This window comes from Pinus tabuliformis, chromosome 1_1 (genome assembly GCF_031772625.1).
Source record: "Pinus tabuliformis cultivar Carrire ecotype Pingquan chromosome 1_1, CPIR1, whole genome shotgun sequence".
In the NCBI taxonomy this organism is placed as follows: Eukaryota; Viridiplantae; Streptophyta; class Pinopsida; order Pinales; family Pinaceae; genus Pinus; species Pinus tabuliformis.
The window spans coordinates 411896296-411918983 of NC_142297.1; the positions used below are offsets into that span (position 1 = coordinate 411896296).

Below are 22688 nucleotides of genomic sequence, written 5' to 3' on the forward strand. Positions count from 1 at the left end.
AGGGGTTAAAGCATTGGACAATCGATACTGGATAACTGGAAGGGAAACAAGTAAATTAATTTCTCAAACAGCAATAAGAAGTTAAGGTGGCAAAAACAAATTGATAATCAGCCATAAGACTCAATCCCATAATGTCAATTTATCCAATGATTAGTACCTGCAGCAGCACCACCCAAAAAGCAATTTTTTGCAACAACCAAGTACGGAGATGTCATTCTGTTAAGGTTTTTAGATATAAAAACTCGAAGATGTAAACCCCCAGTATATTTTAACTATTTCCAAATAATTGCACTTGATGCTTCAAAATTAATGAATCTAACAAACATCTGACATTTTATGTAGAAATCATGCTCGTAGCATTAAGTTCCTCTTCCATCTCTTGGTAAAGATATACAAAAACTATCAAGAGAAACTGCAACAATACTGTGTTTCTTTCTCATGTGCCAGGGGAAACACTGAATATAAAATTTGCTTCACCACAAGGAGTTGACATATCTCAAAAAAACGCTATCTGACACCACCCGAAAGAGAAGCCAACATATGAAAAATATACCTAAGCTACTAGAGATAGAGCATTGAAGGAATGCTTACCTAAGCTACTAGAGATAGAGCATTGAAGGAATGCTTGGGCCTCAGCTATATCTCTGTAGGGTAAACAAAGCAGGTAACATTCTTTTGGCCAGAGTTGATTTACGTGTTTAACTTCTCCTGTGTCCCTAAAGTACCTTGTGAGATACTATAAAAAGAGATGAAATCTGTATAATTTATCCAAACATCAGAGAAACACAAACTGGCGAGTCAATCTGACTTAAGATTATCCAGTTTATCTTGACCTTTTGAGCAGTGCAAATCACCCTGAGAGGAGGAAGCTTGATTCTCTGATTTTCTATAACTAAACAGTTTACCAAGATCCAAAGCATTTGGCATAGTCCTGATAGCAGTGTCTCTCTCTGTGCTTTGTACTTCCAGTGAATCAAGCTACTAATAGAGTTCCCTTAATCTTAGCTTTGGCATGAATTCCCTGTTATACCAGTTGCAAAACACTACCACATTTATTCATTAATTTATCACAGAGAGAAGTGGACAATCAATAGAGAATAATTCACAGGCCTCCTGGTAAAAATTCTGCAATCATGCACAATTGAATAAGCTCACGACAAAAGGAATTGATTAAAAAAAGAGGTTTATGAAATCCTTGAAAGTACAGTACAATTACTGACAGCATTGTTAGCATAATAATTCCTGGATAAATTTACAAGTAAAGATTCACACTATTGAACTCTTTGCAAGAGTTTCTCCACCATGATTTTTTGCTGAACCCCACTCAAGTATTCTGCATTCATAATAGCATTTGAAACAAGAATAACTGTCGAATGAGATGGAGCATTCACCTGAAATTGAATCAAAGAACACAAGCTGTTAAATGACACTAATTATTTTAACCCCAAATTGAAAAAAACATTAAAATGTAGTTTTCTTACCCAAACTCGACCATTTAATCCAACTGCTATTTCAAACGATAGACCTTTTCCTAGGGCTTCGAGAACTGGACAGGTAGGCTTGCTTAATAACCTGTAGTAAACATAACACCAATTACATGTCATCTCCAACATGCATCCTCCCAAGCCTCTCTGAAGGAAAAAGGCACAAATTCGAAGGCCCGCAAACCAGGTGATAAACATATTCTTATCAATAGTGTTGTGCTACTAAATACAAGAACAGCATGAATTCTGGCATAAGTTAACTTTGCTGTACCTTGTCCATCTATGATCTCATCTTTTATTTCTACTAGCAAAATCTTACAAGTCTCTATTCAGAGTATTGAACTGGTAAGTTGAAGCAGTTACATGCTTTCTGATTTGTAATAAAAACTAATAAATTTCATGTCAAATCAGCCAAGTAAAGACGCCAATCTACAAATGGTAAAATGATCAAGGAATTTTAAAGCTATCAATGAGAACTTACGCTCGTGCCAGTCCAGATGAACATTCAAACATATAGCCACCAATTAAAGAGCCAAATTCTGAAGCTTTACCACTGGCTGTGTCAGAGACAACAACAAAACACCATCAACATTAATCGGCCTAAACAATATTAAAAATATTAACCTTATTAATTTCCACAAGGAAATAGGTCAAAACACAGAATTAAGCAGACCATTTTTTGTTTCAATCCATTTATATTACATTTCCTTCAAACCAATTAAACAAACAAGAAAAATGATGTTGCAAGACAATACTGGGAATCAATTCACATGTAGTTCCTCTAGGGAGTCAATTCATATGTAGTTTCCCTGTAACTCAATAAATGGCCAACTAGAATCTGGATGTGATGAATCCACCTGTAACCCTGCACTGAATAGAGGCTGTAGATCCAAAATGCTTTGTTTCTCAAACTTAACTATCAGAATTTGATAAACTAAAAGCATCACAGGTAAATTAAACCCCAAGTATCAAACATATTAGAAACAAAGAAAATCACACTGTGAAAGTTCAAAGAACATAATATATATTGAATGGACATTACATTTGATATATATATATATATATATATATATATATTGAATGGTCATTACATTTGATATATATATATATATATCAAATGTAATGACCATTCAATTTATATTCATACAAACACCATCTACCATTGTAATGATCATATTATGATATATTTCTGTGCATTCTAATGTACAAATATATATATATATATATATATATATATATATATCGCTGGGGTGCAATAACTTGTATCAGAGCTTTGATTGATCCATGGTCTCTGCTGTGTAGGAAGACAAAACTGCCCTTCACCAACCCACGACACCAAAACCCTTTTCCCAGTGGCCATCTTGGACCATCGAGGCTCTGAACATACACCATGTACTCAGAACTTCATAAATTACCCCCAAACATCGTGGAAACACTTTCGAAGCAATCCAAAAGCTAACACACCCTCTTTACAAGGGAAGTGTTTACATTAACACTTGTCTGCAATTCCACCAAAACTACTATTTACAAATCTATACCTGCTACAGTCCCAAGATCAACCATCATCTCCTATAAAGAACCTATCGCCCATGTTATCCCAACATCTTGATCCTCCAGAGAATCCTAACAACCTGTTTTCCTCGCCCTTCCTATAGAGGATTTCAAAGTCAAAAACTTGGATTTTGCTTACCCATTTTTTTGTTCTTATGATTTAAAAAAAATTCAAGCTATTGTTGTTTGTTTTGACCAAAATTTGGTGCCAAGTAGAAATTGTTTCCATTTTACCCAGGCATGAATGACTACCAACATTTTGTTTTCATATGTAGACTTTGCTTGCTCACTCGAGTTTAATCGTTAACTTTCAAAGGCAATGCAGTGATTTTTTTACATAAACACGACTCCTATCCCTACTCTGGATGCATAACATTTGAAAACAAATGATTTCATGAAGTCTAGGGTAGTTAAAACATAATTACAAGTCACTAGTGTCTTCATCCTCTTAAAAAAATCTTTCACTGCATCATTTCATCTTAAGCCACCTTTTTTCAGTCATGTTGTTAATGGAAAAACAATTCGCAGGCTTTTACAAAACTTTTGTAGTAACATGTAAGACCTAAAAACCCTCGTAGCAATGTGATAGTTTATAAGTATGCAAATTAGTAAACACCATAATCTTCTTTGGGTCTGCCTTGATTCCTGTTGTTGATACAATGTGACACAGAAATTCTCTCTCTCCTCTTCCAAAACTACTTTTTGATTTGTTTGCATAGAGTTCATTTTCTTCTAATAGTTTCAAGAATGTCTCTGCATGCTTGACGTGCAAGCTCCAACTTTTCTTGTAAACTACTATATCATCAAACAACACAAGTACAAACTTCCACAAGTATGGATGAAATAAGTCATTCATCACTACATTGAAAGTAGCTGAGGCATTGAATAGTCAGAAAGGCATGACACGGAATTCAAATAGGCCTTCATTGGTACAAAGAGTAGTTTGGGGAATCTCCCCTTCTCGATTCTTATCTGGGAATAGCCTGATTTCAGATCAAGTTTGGAAAGATACATAGCACTTTGGATGTTGTCCAGTAGTTCATCCACAAATGAAATGGGAAAGTTAACAGCAATTGTGTTTAATGCTCTATAGTCGATACAATGTCTATAGGAATTGTTACCCACAATTTTGGTTGGGTACTAAAATCTTTAACAGTGAATGCCAATCTAAGTAAGGATAAAGTTGAACAAAGTTTCAAAAATGGCTAGCGCAGGAAAATTAATTGGTGCAAGTTTGAATGCAAAGGTTTACTTGTATAGTTCTAATCCAAACCTTCTCAAAAGATTCCAAGAGATACCTATGCCAGGGGATTATCTTGTTGGACACAGTTTTGTAGGTTGCTTAAGAAATGGTATGTGGTTGAAGGGCCTTTGAAGGTTGGATGCTGCACCAACACCTCTTATTTCCCTTCATTTGTGAAAAAGGGTCAATTTTGAGGGCCTAGGTCCCTTATCTTTATACAAATGACATGAATGCCCCTAAAATATTTTAAATTAGATTAATTAATTAAACAAGAGAGCCTTCTGTCCCTCCATAGGTTAGAATAGGGGGTTTTAGTCTAAAAATTAATATTTTAATGTCAGGGAAGTTGAGCATCTCCTCTATAAATATAGGTGCACTTCCTCATTTGGCATGGTGGATTTCAAGGAGAAATCCCTTAGGAGGTCTGAAATTTCTGCAATTATTAAGCTAGTTATTTGCCACTAGCTTGTTTGGATCTAGTCATTACCCCAAGGAAACCCTAGAAATTCTTTCATTCCCTGGCTCCATATGCCCCCCCCCTCCTGCCCCCGTATATATATAAGGCACTAACATTAGATCCCCCATCACCCATTTTTCTTTATAATCTTTAAAATTGTTTTGTTGGGGTTTTCTCTCCAAGACCATCTGGTAATTCCATGATTGCTTGTGTTTGGGGACTTACTTGAGACTTTATTGGTTGATATTAACCTTTAGATTGACCCATAGGAACTTCTAAGCAAAAATCTTGGAACTACCAAGCCCTAGCATAGCTATCTCAAGGAGAACCCCTCTTAAGGTGGAGGAGAGCTAACCAAAACCAAGAAGAGGGTTAGTGAGGTGATAGTGAGCCCCACTAAGGGGTAATGGGTTTCGCACTTGATTTTTCAGAATTTATCTCAAGAAGTGCACAATTATGTTGTAACAAGAACCACCCTTCTTTCTCACGAGTATGATCAGAGTTGAATACAGAATATTCCTTCAAGTTATAACACCACAATCCAATAATTCTTCGACCAAGTGTTCAATTTATGTTCTTTGTCTATAGGAATACCTGTAATATTTGTTGAAATTTGGCAGCTTAGGGAGAAATTCCCTCCTTTGGGAAGCCTTCCTCATCCGGAGAAGACCCTAGTAGCCCTTGGAAGAATTTAATTTGGTCAAGGAAAAATATTATTTTTAATATGAAACCAACATGTGCACAAAAGTACAAGTCGACCTGAGCAAGGAAAAGCCACCTCATCAACCTCATATAAATACACATCATGTCACATCACTTGGAGGCATCATCACACATGCACGAAAGAGAGAGAATGGAATCTGTTGACTAGTGTTGACTTATGTTTGGGATCCGTTAGACAAGTCTTTGACTTGGGTTGACTGAATTCTTGGATTGTTTGGGAATTCGAGTTGACTACTAATTTGACCAAGTTTTTCTGGGCATTTTGTCCTGCGTTGACTTCAAGTTTTGGGCTAGGAATTCTGCAGGCCAACACCTTGACTTTGACCAAATTCTGTGGGAGAATTGTTGATTGGTTTGACTAGATTTGACTAAGCCTGGAAGGCTGAGTTGACTATTGCTTTGACCAAATTCTTTAGAGGCCGATTTGACCGTTGATTGTTGACTAGTTAGGGCTTCTCTTGTTGTTGTTGATTTTGACCAAAATTGACATATTTGACTTTGAACCAGATTTGTCTACATTATTCAATTTCAATTGGATATTGGATAGTTGACTTGGTTAGTCAAGGGCTTGACTCTTCGATTCATTGTGGATGTACTTGAACATCATATCTTTCTATTGAACATTTGATGACAATTTAATAAAAGAAGAATTTGGAAAGGGTTTTCTCCCTTGTGGGGTTTTTCTCTGGTCTTTGACCAAATCTTGTGTCTCTATTGTTCTTGGTTGTCCTCTATTGTGCATTGGTTTACTGTTCTATCGAGAATTGCTTACTATTGTTGTAAGATTGAATTTTAGTGGATATTGATTGCTAATTGAAGAAGAATTGTAATAAGCGATTGTGTTAAGCATAGAACACTAGAAAATTAATAATATGTTCCTCTAACTAGGGCTGATCTAGCGATCAATTCTATTATATGAGCTCTAGATAACTCTAGGGGAAGATAACAAAGTAGGGTGTTGAAAAATGGTACTATATTTCCCAAGAAATTTATATAGTCCTTTCGGATCATATATTTCATTAGAAGCTCCCTCAATTGAATAACAATAAAGATAAAATTGGGCTCCTTTCTTAATCACTTTCTCCATTATATTGGATGAGACTATTGGGGGGCAATGGGGTTGTAATGCGCTCTTGATTCCATGAAACTTGTATTTTTCTCATTTTCAAAAAACCTTAAGAATTGTTTTTGTAAATTTAAACCCACCATATTAACCATTACCAACTATTGGGCTCCTATTACTCTGTGTACTCCTTCGATTTCCATGGCATACAACTGAGACCTTAATCGATAATCATTGACAAATAATTCTGCATTATGACCTTTGACATAACAACAAAGTAGCTTTGTTCCTCAATATCGCGACTTGAAAGTCAAAGGTAGTGTTACCCACCAAAATGGGTAGCCCCTTGGGAGAAAACTTTTCTCCTACATTTGGTAGTCAGTGGGATAGATAGCCAACCAGCAGGCCTTAACAACCACTATTTGACGATGATATGCTATGTGTCTATGCATGAACCATGTGCCCTTCACCATCCGACATCAACACTTGGATGAAGGTGGGCTACCATTGAAAAGGTATTTTCATCATTTTGCAATCGAGTGTTTGTACTTTGATCTTATGCAAACTACCACTGTCTCTAACTACCATTACACTTACCTTCTTAATGTAACCAAAACCGTAAGAGTTTGGGGTTGGCAATTACCCATCACCATGGCAATAAAGTGTTAGGATAATACCTTGATTGCTAGATTTTCTAGAGTTCTTGGATTCTTCATGTCAATCTTCTAAATTATGCATCAGATGGAGATAAATCACTTACTTCTATTCGGAATACTAAGGGAGGGGGGGGGGGGTGAATCAGTATTTCCTTCAATTGTTATTTTATGCCAGTTTAGATTTTTATCTCAAAATAAACCATAACATAAGAGATAGAACATAAAATAATTTTATTAATCAAAATGGTGAGGACTCCAATCCTCTTGTACAAGAAATCAGACTCCAACATGTACAACAATATCTATGATTTTTTCAAGACTCCAAACTTTAACAGACCCAAGCTCCTACTTGGTCAACTTGAGGACCCCAATCCTCTTCAACAATCTCAGCTTCAAAACAACTTGCTAGAAAAACAATAATTTCAAGACTTACTTTAATAGGTTCCAACACTTCTCCAATGCTTTACAAGAGTGTCTTCAGCAATCTTCAATGTTCCAAGGATGCCTTCAATTGTGTTTCCAAAACAGTCTTCAGCCTTCAATACTGCTCCATGCTGCTATTGAAGTCTTCAAAGGTATTACATCAATACTGCTCCATGCTGCTTCACTATGTCTTCAACAGTGTTCCAAGAATGGCTTCAATAGTGCTCCATATGCTGCTACACCAGGTCTTCAACAATGCTTCATATGCTGCTACACCAGGTCTTCAAAATACTTCTATAAGATGCTTCAGATGATCTTCAAATTTCAGCTTGAACTCTACTTCAAAAGGATGTCAAAAATCTGCTCTCAAAGACTCTGTAAGTTTGGCTTCAAGATCTCTTCAATCAGCTCCAATAGAACTTCTATGAGTGCTCCAAAAGATCATCAAAAGGACTCCAATGAATGCTCCAATAGGTCATCAAGAGAACTCCAACATACTTCAATCAAAGCTTCAACAAATGCTTTATAGATATCTTCAATGGTTCCAACAAGCCTTCAAGGATGACCTTAAAAATGCTCCCAAGAATATCTTCAAACTAAACCAAGCATACCTTCAAAAGTCTGCTTAAAAGACAAGGTGTTTCATCAATTATCTACCTGTCCGAATGTCAAGCAGTGTCACAGGTATAGGCTGTAATTATGTGTTATTTCAGGGCCGAAACAGAGGTCTGGTCATGCTTCACAGAGGCCGAAAGTAAGGTCTCTAACAGCTTTCCACAGAGGCCGAAACTCAGGTCTATAACAGACCTTACAGAAGGCCGAGACTGAGGCCTTTAGAGGGGCTGAAACTCAGGTCTATCTTGGCTTCAGGGCTGAGCACAGAGGGCCAAAAACTCAGACATAGATCAAACCTTGAAAGAGTATAACCACCATATAAAAGTATCAACTCTGCTCCAAATGAACCACAGAAAAAGGTATAATCAAAAAACTAGAACAATATTCCTTCATCTAGCCATCTTGAACAACTCCTAGTTCACAAGTTGTGAACTCCTTGTCTCAAATCCGAACTCTTTTATGCTTGCTTGACCGAGTGGATGGGTTAAATGGAGGAGCATAGCTCCTATTTGAAAAGACATATTTTGGGGGTGCTCATGTAGGCTGACTTATGTAGGCTTATGTAGGCTTGAAGAAATGTATTTTTTGAACTTGAAAATTCAAAATTTCCTCAACGAATAAGAGTTAGGGGGCAAGTAAATGCGCATTGGAAAGGGCTTGATGTCCTCTATGAGCCTATGACAATTTTATCTTAGTTGAAGTCCCTTTGACATCAATAACAAGTAATTTCTCCAATAAAATCCCCCTTTGTTATTGATGGCAACAATCTCCTCATATACTGCTCCCCCTGTCATCATTATCGTGCTACTCGCCCTATCATCGTGTTGCTCCCCCTATCATTGTGTTGCTCCCCCTATCATATTGTCCCTCTTTGACATCAATAGCAAAGGGATGCTCTAATGGGATGCAAGAGAAATGACCCCCATCTTTTGACTAAGATGTTCAAACGCTTCGTGAGGTAGTGGTTTTGTGAATATATCTGCAATTTGCTCCTTAGTGTTGACATACTCCATTTTGATGTTCTGCTCCGCAACCTGTTCATAGAGGAAGTGATACTTGATTGGTATATGTTTTGTCTTCAAATGCACCACTGGATTCTTTGAGAGGTTTATTGCACTGGTGCTGTCACAGTAGATGGTGATAGGCTGATTTGTTTCTATGTTGACATCCTTCAAGGCTTCCTTCATCCATAGGATTTGTGTACAACAATTTGTTGTTGCAATGTACTTGGTGTTGGAAATACTGAGAGGGGGGTGAATCAGTATTTCTTTTCAATTGTTATTATGTCCAGTTAGATTCTTCACAATTAAAATCAAAGAAATGAATAATCTTATTATAGAAAAAATCCTTTTATCAAATAAAGAAGTACAATAAGATGTGAGGGTTCCAACCCTTCAGAAATTTAGGCACCAACCTATTGCCAAGCACCAACTTGGACTTAATGAGGCTCTGACCTCTAGGGCTTCGACCCTATCTTCTCCAAGGCACCAACCTTGTGTTTATGGGCACCTACCCAAAGGACACCAATCCTTCAATTTTTAACAAATAGTGTATGAAAGACTTACTTCAACAGCTGATCATTTTCTCCACAAGACTTCAATGGGTGCTTCAAGATGTCTTCAAGGTCTCTTCACTATGCTGCACTAAGCCTGCTCCACTGCACCATTCTACATCACCACATCTGCACCATCAACTCTGCACCATACTGCACCATACTTCTTCATCAATTCTGCATCAATGTTTTTGCACCACATGTCACCAGTACTTCACCAACACTTCGTCACCATAGCTCACCAATTCTACACCATCTATTCAGCAACAATATTCTTGCACCATGCTGCACCAACACTGCAACAGCTCAAAGTATTGTCACTGAAAATTCCAAGCCACTTCAATCTGAGATTGTTACCACAGGTCTGAGTTTGTTATACTTTCATAGGTCCGAAATAAGTAAAGAGCCACAAAAACCGAATCAAGTAACCTCCACAGAACAGGCAACAGGTCTGTAACAAGTATATACTCATATTATCTCTTCACAGCTCTAAAACAAAGTGAAGATACAGGTCCGAAGCAGATTGTCAACAGTCTGAAGCACCCTCACTGCTACAGCACAGGTCCGAAGAGATTAATCTCAGTCCGAGGCACCTTTGAGACAAGATATAAGTCTGCACTGTTCCGAAAGCTTCAAGCCCTAGTTACAGATTAGCACAGTCCCCAAAACATAGTCCGAAATCAGAGATAGACAATCTACAATTCTGAGGTGAGTTGTCCAGCAAAAGAAGTGCAATCCGAGTTGTTGTTTAGCCTCCTCTTCACAGGACCGAAGTCTATAAATTATCACAGTTTTAAGTCTGCAACCCCATAGGAGGTTGTTCAGAACTTGCAGGCAACGCTATCACTGAAAATACCCAAACAACAAACTTCTCCTCGGCCTCCTTGGTTCACGAGATGTGAACACTTATCACCTTTTTGTCTTCCTGTAATACTCTTCACCAAATGGGATGATGAAAAGTAAAACTCAGACTGTGTATTACTAGTCTTTTTTGTACAGAGGTATGAAGAGACACGTCACTTTCGTTGGCCGACAAGGTAGGTTTGCTCAGGTCAGCTCCATGTCCAGAATTAATAACTTAACTTCAAAAATTTATTTCTCCCAAACCGCTTGGAGTTTCCGGTTGAGTAGTAGCTCGTTGAAAAGGAAAAATTAAGCTCTTCAAGATGGTGAAGGTCCCATTGTGAGATTCTGCCTCTAAGGAGGTGAAAAATAATTTTAATGTGACTGGTCCTTTATGAGTGCAGAAATGGAGGTAGGACGGTTACGCTTCTTCATTGTTTGGCTTCTTGTTAGGCTTCTTCATCATAGGCTTATAATGTCATCAAGATAGTGGTGATATGCCATTAATCATATTGACTTTTCCATGTCATCATAAAGTCTTTCATCATCAAGATCATCCGAGGTAAGAAGCCAATACCATATTGACATCAATGACAACCTAGGTTAACACTCGGTTTTAGCTGTGGCGAGAGATATAGATGATTGTTTCTTGCTAAGCTAGGACACAAGATAGTCTCCCAAGAAGAACACATTCCCACTGGTACTCTTTCAATCATCAATGCTTCTTGCCCAATCAGTGTTCCTTGCAGATAGAAGTCATTTGATTGGGAGGATTAGACATAAAGTATAGAAAGGTAATTACTTGACAATGAGAGAGAAAGTTGTTGCAAGAATGTCCTTGAGTGAGACTTGCTATCATGATGTATTCAAGAGAAGATCTTCAAGCCTCCTCTCTTTGCTTTGTTAGAGAGAGAGATGATGTATGGTGTCTTCAAACGTGCCAACAAGTTGTGATATACAAGCTTCCTTTCTTAGCCTTTAGCTCTTCCTTTGTTCACCTTAGCTCTAATACCACGTTGAGAAGCCAAGTGTAGTAAAGATTAACACCTAATTTCTCTTCCTGATAATTACTTGTGAATATTAGATGTCTTCTTCTATTACTTCTTATATCCTCTTCATTAAGCAATTATATAAATGTTCAATCTTTCAAGAATAGAGACATCACAAAGAGTCAAGAGACACTAAAATTAGGCTACTAGCCAAGGCAAAACCCACAAGGGGAAAACCCAACAAACCTTCTCTTATAGAATCAAATCAAAATGAGATATCAAGGACCAAGACCAAGATCAAATTGCCACCAAGAGACCAAGCCCAAGCCCTCCTCCAAGTCACCTCCAAAGTTAAAGTTAAAACTAGTCAAACCTACTCCAAACTGGTCAAACTTTAGAAATTTCGGACCTGCAACTAGGGCCGAATTTTGGCATGCAATTACTTGAAAAAAAACTCAACCATTTTCACAGAAACTATAGTCCACACGTGCGAGCTCCTACAAGGTCAAACTTCAATCAACTTTGGAATATTCTTCGTCTTTGTCAGGCCAGGCAGTAACTCCACAAAACAAACTGATTCGTTTATTATTCCATTAGGTAGGTCTTTGTTATATACAATAGGGAGTGACTGTTCAGTTCATCTCCCGATGACTGTTCACATTCCTAATTTAATTATTTACATAATTTCACCCAATCATGAAGATAAGGTGTCAACATTCCCCCCCTTAATCTGAAGGGATGTTGGTGAGTCCAAGCATCGTTCTGAATCGTTCAGCCTTTTCTCTTCCAAGCGCTTTGGTGAAGATGTCTGCAATTTGCTCATTTGTGGAACAATGACGGAGATGGATTGTTTTGGCCTCAACATGATGTCGAATCATATGATATTTAGTATTGATGTGCTTCGTTCGATCATGGAACTTTGGGTTCTTGGCCAACTTTATTGCAGAGGTATTGTCAATCATGAGTGGAGTTGATTGTACTTGTTTTACCTGCAAATCTTCAAGAATTTTCCTGAGCCACACAATTTCTTTTGTTGCTTCAGCTGCTACCACGTATTCCGATTCTGTTGTGGAATGTGCTGGAACTGATTGTTTGTGTGATCTCCAAGAGACAGCTCCTGATCCAAGACTCATAGCATATCCTGAAGTTGATACCCCAGTTTCTTTGTCTCCATTGAAGTCTGAATTAGAGTATCCAATCAAACTGAAGTCGTCCACCTGTGTATACTTGATTCCAAAGTCTTGAGTTCCCTTCAAGTACCTTAGAACTCTTTTAGCAGCAGACCAATGTCCCTCACAAGGCTTTTGCATAAACCTGGAGAGGATTCCAACAGCAAACGAAATGTCTGGTCTGGTTGTAGTTAGGTAGTTGAGACTTCCTACAAGCTGTCTATACTTTGTTGCATCCTCAAATTCTTTTCCTTCAATAGATGTGAGCTTTAAGTTTTGTTCCATTGGAGTAGTGAGAGGATTGCACTCTGTCATGCCAAACCTGTTCAACAGATCTCCAATGTATTTCTTTTGAGAAAGAAATATGGACTTTGGATGTTGGGTTACTTCAATGCCAAGATAGCCCAAATCAGTCATTTCAAAACTTTTCCCCAATTCCTTCTTTATGGATGCAATGTAGCTTTCATTATTCCCTGTCATCAAAAGATCGTCTACATATACCACAAGATATACAACTATTTTGCCAGCTTTCTTGACAAATAAAGTTGCATCATCAAGATCGAAATGTTTGAAATTGAGTTTCAGAAGATGCTCAGTTAGTTTTTCATACCAGGCTCGCGGTGCTTGTTTGAGGCCATACAAGGACTTCACAAGTTTGCATACTTTATGTTCATGTCCTTTCACAGCAAAACCTTCAGACTGGGACATAAAAACATTATCTTTTAGATCTCCATTCAAGAAAGCCGTTTTTACATCCATTTGATGGACTTTCCAACCGTTCTGAGCTGCTAGTGCAAAGAGTGTCCATATGGTAGCCCATTTTGCTGTGGGGGCAAAAGTCTCCTCATAATCGACCCCTTCCTTCTGTGCAGAACCTTTTGCCACAAGCCTAGCTTTGTGCTTGTCAAGTGAGCCATCAGCTTTATATTTGTTCTTGTAGACCCACTTGCAGCCAATTGGTTTGGTTCCAAATGGAGGATCAACCAGCTTCCAAGTGTCATTCTTTATGAGGGCATCATACTCCTTTTGCATCGCTTCTTTTCATTCATCATGAGAAGCAGCTTCTTTGAAGGAAGTTGGTTCAAAATATGTAGACAAGTTCAATTCACAATCATAAGAAACATCCATATCAACAGGTGAATTAGAGTCATCTACATCACCTCCATTTTGCCGGTTTGAATTTCTAGTTCCTGTCTTTCCAACTTCATCAGGATGAACACTTTCAAGTGTCTTTGTCAACCACTCTGGGGGACCTTTCTCAGATGGTCCAGGCTGCTCCGTTGATTGAGTTGGGACTGAGTCAAGATTGAGTCTCCCAATTCTATCAATTACATCACTTAAAGCATCATCCGTTGTTGGAGTTTCATGCGGGGGAGACTGTTCTTCAGAAGAAGATTCCACATGTTGATCTAGTATAGGAATCCCCCCTTCAAGATGTGGAATATGGTTATCAAATTCTTGAAATGATTTTGCTTTTGCGAATCTATCCAAGCGATCAAGTTGCCGCTCAACAACATTGTCAGTTTTGGATGATTCAAGAAAAATTACATCTCGAGATACAACAAACTTTTTATTTACTTCATCATAGAGGCGGTATGCTTTGGAGGTGTTTGAGTACCCCAGGAAGATACATTTACGACTTCTAGCACCAAGTTTATTTCTATGTACCTTTGGTATCAAAGCATAACAGGTGGAACCAAAGACCCTGAGATGTTTTACCGAAGAAACATGTCCATACCACAATTCATAAGGAGTCTTGTTTCTTATAGCATTAGATGGACATCTATTCTTTATATATGCAGCACATAGAACAGCATCAGCCCAAAACATTATCTTTACATTTTTGAAGAAAAGCATGGATCGTACCATATTCAAGATTGTTCTATTCATTCTTTCAGCTACACCATTCTGTTGGGGATTATAAGGCACAGTTGTTTGATGTTTGATCCCATGTTGGCAAATATAGTTTTCAAATTCATTTGATGTGTATTCTTTTCCATTATCAGTGCGAATAGACCCAATATGAGATTGTGAATCATTTTCAATCCATTTATGAAAATTCTTGAATGTTTGAAAAGCATTAGATTTGTTCTTCAATAAATAAACCCAGCACATTCTGTTGTAGTCATCAATAAACGTCATGATATATTTATTTCCATTTGCAGAAGGAATAGGCATTGGACCACATAAATCTGAATGAATGAGTTCAAGTTTCCTATGTGCTCTTGAATGTGAATCATGAAAAGACTGTTTGCTATGCTTTCCTAGAATGCAAGCATCACATTGCTTAAGTTTCCTAGGAATTGTAGGCAAACCAACAACAACATTTTTCTTCAACAAGCGAAGATTGTCATAGTTCAAATGTCCAAATCTAGCATGCCATAATAAACTTGATGGAAGTGTACCTTCTTCATGATGAGAAATGTATGAGAAATGTTGTGCATGAGCAGAGGTTCCTTGCAGTTTGAGAAGCCTTTCTTTTTCTATTCCCCTCATGACAAGTGGGTGGTCAAATGCTTTTCTTACCTCAAGCTTGCCATCAAACATATGAATGGAGTGACCTTGCTGCTGGATGTGGACCAAGGACAGCAAGTTTCTCTTGAGCTGTGGGAGATATAGAACATGATCCAGAAGAAAATCTGGAAGACCAGGCAGTTTAAGCCTGATTGTGCCAAGCCCCGATGGCTTGATTTTTGATTGATCTGCAAAGTATACTGCTCCATCAACATTGTCAGTGAAATCTTCAAAAAAATCTTTTCTATGAGTCATGTGGCAGGTTGCTCCTGAATCAAGCAACCAATCATTTTTCCATGAAGCAAGTGAAGCATTCAACAAATCTTCATTTACTCCAATTTTACATTGTGCCACAACATATTGAGCGGATTCAGGTGCTTTACCTTTGTCTGTATCATTAGTTTTACCTTTCTGTTGGTTTCTTTTCTGCTCAATTTTGTCCCATGGTAGCTTGCATGTAGACGCATCATGTGATCCATTTCTTTTGCAGCGTATGCAATGCAAATCTGCCCTTTCTCCTTGAGAGTCTCTGCCCCCCCTGCCTCTGAAATCTCTTCTACCTCTTGCTCTGGAAGAATCTTGAGCAAACTTCACTTTTTCAACATACTTCTCCATCATAAAAATTTGAACAGAGCCCCAAAATAATTACAGTATTCGTAGCAAAATAATAATTTGCTATGACTTTACAAAAAATGGAATTAACTGCAAACTCTCAATATATATTTTCTCCAAATGCCTCCAATGTGTTAACATACTAATTCTTTCAACATATTACATGCTTGATCCAATGTATTAAATGCTCCAAGGTTTGATACAAATGTATCCAGCGTTATATACAGACACTGGTCCAATGGTAATTTTATAATGTAATATATATGCCCATTAAAAACTCACATATAATGGAACCAAGGTGAAGGACACGTTACCACACAATGAAGCACGCAGGTGTGCTTAAATTAAATTCGCAGTCAATTTCTGCAGGAGCATATCAGGCATATGTTGGCGTTGATGGTAGCCAGAGGAATGGCGTTGATGGTAGCCAGAGGAATGGCGTTGATGGTAGCCAGTTATTCAAGGGAGATCACCCAAGTGGGGACAGCATATATCCAGCGTATATCCCAAGTAGCAGCAGCTGTCTCCCCAAATATTCATGCGCAGAAGCAGCAGAACATATGGAAACTTTCGGGCAAATAACCCATCAAGCCTCTCCCCTTTGACCTCAAATCACACCATTTCTGCAGGCCCTCATTGAAAACTATATGCGTATTAACAATAACTTCACCTAACATCCATCTCAAGCAATAATTCCATGAACTAAACCAGCCATAGAGCTTCAACCTCAAACTATAATTTCATGCACAAAAACGGAAGGCAGGAGCTCCAAGTATTTTTAAACTGTAGGAAACTATCAGCGTATTAAAGAGTTCAACGCATACAAGAATATCAGCACAGCCAGCGTGAAAATACACAGCGTTGATACCACTAATACACAGCATTGGAACCTGATTCACGCACGCAGATCCCAGCAATGGTTCTGATTTGTTCTGGTTCTTCAACAGATGGTTCTTCAAAGGAGTAGCGTTCAAGATGCAAGAGCAACATAGTAGAATCGCAGGCAGAGTCGTTGTTTGTGGCTGTTCTTCGCTCCACCCATCAGCGTGGATACCATGTCAGGACCTTCACAAATCAGCGTGGATACCTTTCACAAAAAAAAAATTAACGCACAGTGCTTCTTTCAGGACAGCATGGACAGCGTTGGACAAGGCAGCGCTTTTTTTAGGAACATTCATGGGCAGTCCAGACAGCGCAGGTAAACAGTGTTCAGACCTGGCAGCGACTATGGAGGGCGCAGGTCTGTATAAATAGAATATGGCAGACAGAGGGCGCAACTAATTGTATGGAGGAGCAGCGTAGATCTGTATGAGAGCAGACAAGGGAGTTACAAGGGACGAGCTAAAAAAAGGAGCTGGCTCTGATACCATGTCAGGCCAGGCAGTAACTCCACAAAATAAAAACTGATTCGTGTATTATTCCATTAGGTAGGTCCAATGTTACTTGGGAGCGGGAGCGGAAGCGGGGAGCGGGAGCGGAAGCGGGAGCGGGAGCGACCATTTTCAGAAGCTCCCAGTTTGGGAGCGAATCCCGAAGCGATTTTTTAAAAATATATATATATTTTTTATATTTTTTAATTTTTGATACATATATGTCAACAAAAACATGTAGAATGATGAATTAGATATAAAAAACATAAAAAAGCATAGATTGAACCATATAACAACAATCATCTAGAAGTTATAATCTTCATCAACCACGTCCGCAAGTTAGTAACATAGTAACATACAACATATTGAGTCTCATGATTCATCAATCTTAAAGTTTCAAGCTTTCAAAATTCAATATATAACATTTATCATAATTGATCACCAAAGTTGTACTTGTAAGCTAAGTGTAACCATTACAACAAATAATATCTAACATGAAATGAAATGTTATAAAATGAAACGAAATGAAACAACTTTCAACTTTCATGAAGCATCATATTCATAATTCATTACTAATGAGTTATAATTGCCAACTTCAAACTTAAATTGTCATATATTGTTTAAAAAAATATCATAATAAATATGAAAGAGTCAATAGTTATAAAAGCTACTAGAAACTAGAGAAGAGAAGTAAATCTATTATCTATTTCTTATGCTTGGGCCTCTTGCCACCACGAGAAATGTCTAATTTTTTAGTCTTGTTGCAAAATCAGGATCTTTGTCATTAATATCACCCTCCAAGCATTAATATCCAGAGGTATATTTGTCATTACCTTTGTATCTGTATAGGGATCTTTGTCATTAATATCACCCTCTAAGCATTAACATAAGATAGAAAAAGCATAGCATGTCAAGTCAAGATTTTGTTTGAGTGATGCGTACATTTTTAGAAGGGTCATGATAGAGGAGTTCGACAACCAATGTCACTAACATCAAGGTACATAGAGGGATTGGTACTCTTGATTAAATATGAGTTCCATACCCTAATACATGACAAAATTCAATGGAAACATTGCAATCCCCCAATCCTGAAATCCTGAAAAACTGATAAGTCTGCTGGATTTTGAATGAAATCTAAAATTCTACTTTCTCCATATGAAATCCAATGAGGACGAAACCACTCTCAAACATCCTGAGTCATTTCATGGTAATGTTAAAAATTTAAGTAAAAGGATGAAAATGAAAATTAAAGAAAATGTCACTTTTACTTTAAGAATTTAACATTACCATGAATAGCATATCAATACTAGGGCCTAGACTTGATCATTAAGTTGTCCCACTCAAAAACTATTTGTTTCTTTCAAAAAAAATTGCATTTCGAACATTACTACAAAAAAAAAATTGCAAAAAAGGCAAAATGCTCCCGAAAACGCTCCCGAAAAGGCAGGGAGCGAAATTTTTTTTTAGGGAGCGCGCTCCCGACCCGCTCCCGCCCGGAGCGCGGATCGGGAGCGGGAGCAAGGGGGGGGGGGGGGGCGCTCCCCCGCAACACTGGGTAGGTCTTTGTTATATACAATAGGGAGTGACTATTCAATTCATCTCCCGATGATTGTTCACATTCCTAATTTAATTATTTACATAATTTCACCCAATCATGAAGATTAGGTGTCAACAGTCTTTGACTTCATTCTACTCTCTTTTGACTCCACTTTCTCTTCTTGTTTTCTAGGTTCAGATCTTCTCCTTGTTGTGTGAGTGAGCTTCAAAGCGAGTCGAACTTGTCCTTTATATATAGTTTTCCATGAGGGTCAAATAGATGTCTATTGGAGGTCTAGGCCGACTTGTCCAAGGAGAGCCGACTTGGACAACTTGTGGACTAATGACTCAATACAAAATTCAAATTTTTTTTCTTACAACCATCCAAATGGGACATGACTCAAATACATTTTCTTTTGACTCATAATAAATTCTTTTTAACTCCTTTTGAATCTCTAAGCACAAAGAACATGCTTTGACAAAAATATGACAAAAATAAATATAATAAATATACAATGATAAATTTACATTATGGAGACCGACTCTAGTTACATCTTCAACACTCCCTCTTAACTAGGGAGGTATTTATAATGACTCAACGGGACAACCTCAAGTTGAAATATATAAGAAAGGATCCGAATTGATAAGCATCGATGATAGCATCATCATAACCAGCAATGAAACTACCAAGGCTTTGACAAGTAAGCTCTATCTCTCCACTAGATCAGAGCACAATGTTGGGAGGCATTCAATAGGACACCACCGTCTCTCAAGGCACATACCCCACCTAGGTTCACTAAGGTATGTCGTCACAGGACCACTTCCTCCTAATCCAAAGGAAAAGTTTGACCATTGGACCATTCTTTAACCAAGTCCATGTACTTGACTTACTACTATTAGTCCAGGTCAAAGTACATGACTCAAGAATGCTTGTCCAAGATGCTTATCCAATCCACCATTCTCCCTATCCGTGTTCATGTACTAGACTTACGGCTATTAGGCTTGGCCATAGTACGTGACACATGGAGAATATGGTGTCTATCCTCACTCCCTCTCAAACTGGGAGGAGATATTCACAAGCCCAAGCTTGTTTTAAAAACACTCATCCTTTCACTTGCAAAGGGACTACTAAAATTGTAACTAGTGTCGATCTTCATAATGTAATGTAATTTCTTTATCAAAATATTTATTATATTCATCCTTATTATTATTTTATTTTTTGTCAAAACAGGGTCTTCATGCTTATAGAGTGGAAAGAGTCAAAAAAAATTTATTATGAGTCAAAAAGAAATGTAATTTGAGTCAAGTCCCATTTGGAATTTTTTGAGAAAAGAAAAAGAATATTTATTTTTGAGTCAAAGAGTCAACACAAGACCAAGTTGGCCCTCTTTGGACAAGTCAACATATATGGAAATTATTCAACCCTCCTGGACAGCTGTATATACAAGTCAACTCGACCTCTTGGAACATCGTTCATTCACTCACAACAATTCATCAAATTATGTGCAAAAACAAGAAGATAATGTTCGAAAATCAAAAGGCAGAAATATTTTCTTATTTTGATGGTTACATGTGATTATCTTTGAATTCTTATTAGCTTTTAATATCAATTTATCATCAAGCAGCTACCAAAAACATGAAGATCAACAAAGACACCAGAAATAGGCTCTCAACCAGGGCTAAAACCCCTCTTCTAGGGGAAAACCCAAAAAAATATCTTCTCTTCCTTTAGAACCAAATCAAATGAGATAACCAACACCTTTAACCAGACCAAAAGACCTCCAATCCACCAGGTCAGCCTCCCAAGATGATTAGCCAAACTTCAATAGTCAACTCAAGTCAAACTACTTCGATCCTCCAACAGACACAGATTTCGGCCCTACTGCAGACCTGCAACTTCGGCCCTCTTGCAACAACCACTAAACTCGCATGTGTGGCAAAAAAGAGAGAAATTTGGCTTCCTTTTGCTTGAGAAGAGTCTTCTTCTTCTTCACTAGGGTTTCTCCCTCTTTTCTAGGCATTTCACACTTCTTTCTTCACTTCAAAATGCAGATTGAACTTGTTTATTGATTGGCTGCTCAAATAGGTTGAATGTCCCTGCTTTATAGCCTTTCTGTGCAGTCGACTTCCTTCAATGAGGCCAACTTGACTAGAGGGCAAGCCGACTTGGTGGAGGCATAAAATACAATTTTGACTCAAAAATAAATTTCTTTCTTGATATACAAAGCCCAAGAAGGGACTAGGACAAGATGCCATGGACAATGACTCATGACATAAACCCTAGAAGCACTCAATGGGTGATTTGACCTAGAAATAAAATAAATAAAGCATGAAACCCATGCTTATAAATAATTTTTCTTTTACAGATAATTTTATTTTTCTTTCTTCTAACAAGTACATTGCATCATGACTCAAATATAATTATGAAGACTGATACTAGTTACATTTCTCAACAGATAAGACAGCCGAAGTCAAAGGAGAGAGAAGATGAATTTTTTGCCCTAGTTTTGCTCACACGTGTGAAGTTTTCTACAGTCTTTTGAGGCTATTAAAGGGCTTAAATTTTGCCTCTATTGCAAGACTGATATTTTCTATGATTTGACCATATTTCAGAAGGGTTTGACCAAAATTTAATTTTGTTGACTTTAACTTGATTGGAGGAGACTTGGAGGAGGGTTGACTTGGGATCATTGTGGCAATCTTGCTCTTGGTCAAGGGTCTTGGATATCTCATTTTGATATGATTCTATAAGAGAAGGTTTGTTGGGTTTTCATCTTGTGGGGTTTTGCCCTTGGCTTGGAGCCTAATTTCTGGTGTTGTTTGTCTCGTTGTGATCTTTATGCTTTGAAGTTTTGCATAATTGCTTGACGAAGAGAACGTAAAATTAATAAGAAGACAACAAACATTCACAAGTAATTATCAAGAAAGAGGAATCAAGCATTAAACCATATAGCACTTGATTTCTCAACAAAGAATTCATCAATGCATTGGCTACATGTTCGTCAGTGGAGATATATTGTAGCTTCACAACTTCATTCTACATCATGTCACGAAACATAATGTGTTTTGACCTTTCCGATTCATTGAGAGTGTTCATATAGCTTTAATTAATCGAATCCAACATGTCATCAAAATAGTCCATTGAACATTTTATGAAGCCAAACCGTTTCATAGTTGATTGCACAAACTTCCATATCTTCTTCCTTCATAGTGCAACAGAATCTTGCTTCATGTTCTTCCAAGAAATCGTATCAAATCCCAAGAGAAATCAACCATCTATGGTATCTATATTCATCATTAGCATTTCCAACTCCATTGATGTGTCCTAGAATTGAATATATCAGGGGACCAATCAGTTGTCCGTACAATAATACCATAACTTCCTCAACTTCTTGCTAGATGTTGTTGTCATTGGTATATAATTTGTCATTTGACCTTCTAGAGGGTTTTTATCACAAGCTCTTCTTATGTTCTTCAATAGTTCAACAGAGAGAGAGAAAGTACATATACATCAAAAGTTAACATTTTGACTTGATCAAATAAGAGCATAAATCTTCACTAAGAAGATAACACATGAAGTAGTTGATCTGAACACAAGTGATTCCATCACCATGCTGCACCCATCATTGTGTTGCACTTCATTACACCATGCTGCACTATATATGCTGCACCATTCATGATCATTATGTTGCACCCAACAGTGTGTTGCATTAACCATGCTGCATCCAACAATGTGTTGCATTTATTGTCACGATGTTGCACCCAACAGTCAGTGCATTCATTGTCCATGCTGCATCCATCCAAGCTACACCCAACATTAAGTTGTTCTTATTACGGTGTTGCTCCCATCACTAAGCTACGCTTTGTTGTACCCTTCGTTGCACTCAA

General features: G+C 37.7%; 1 protein-coding gene across 1 annotated transcript in view; it reads right to left on the reverse strand.

Moving 5' to 3' along the window:
• Positions 1-1032: 1032 nt before the first annotated feature.
• The window catches only part of LOC149213437 (uncharacterized), a 231472-nt gene continuing 209816 nt past the window's right edge, over positions 1033-22688 (reverse strand). The window contains exons 7-9 of the mRNA XM_089390759.1: positions 1966-2041; positions 1482-1572; positions 1033-1391 (exon numbers count right to left, since the gene is read on the reverse strand). Of these exons, the coding sequence (XP_089246885.1) occupies positions 1272-1391; positions 1482-1572; positions 1966-2041 (287 nt within the window). The 3' untranslated portion in view covers positions 1033-1271. The remainder of the gene's footprint in view (positions 1392-1481; positions 1573-1965; positions 2042-22688) is intronic.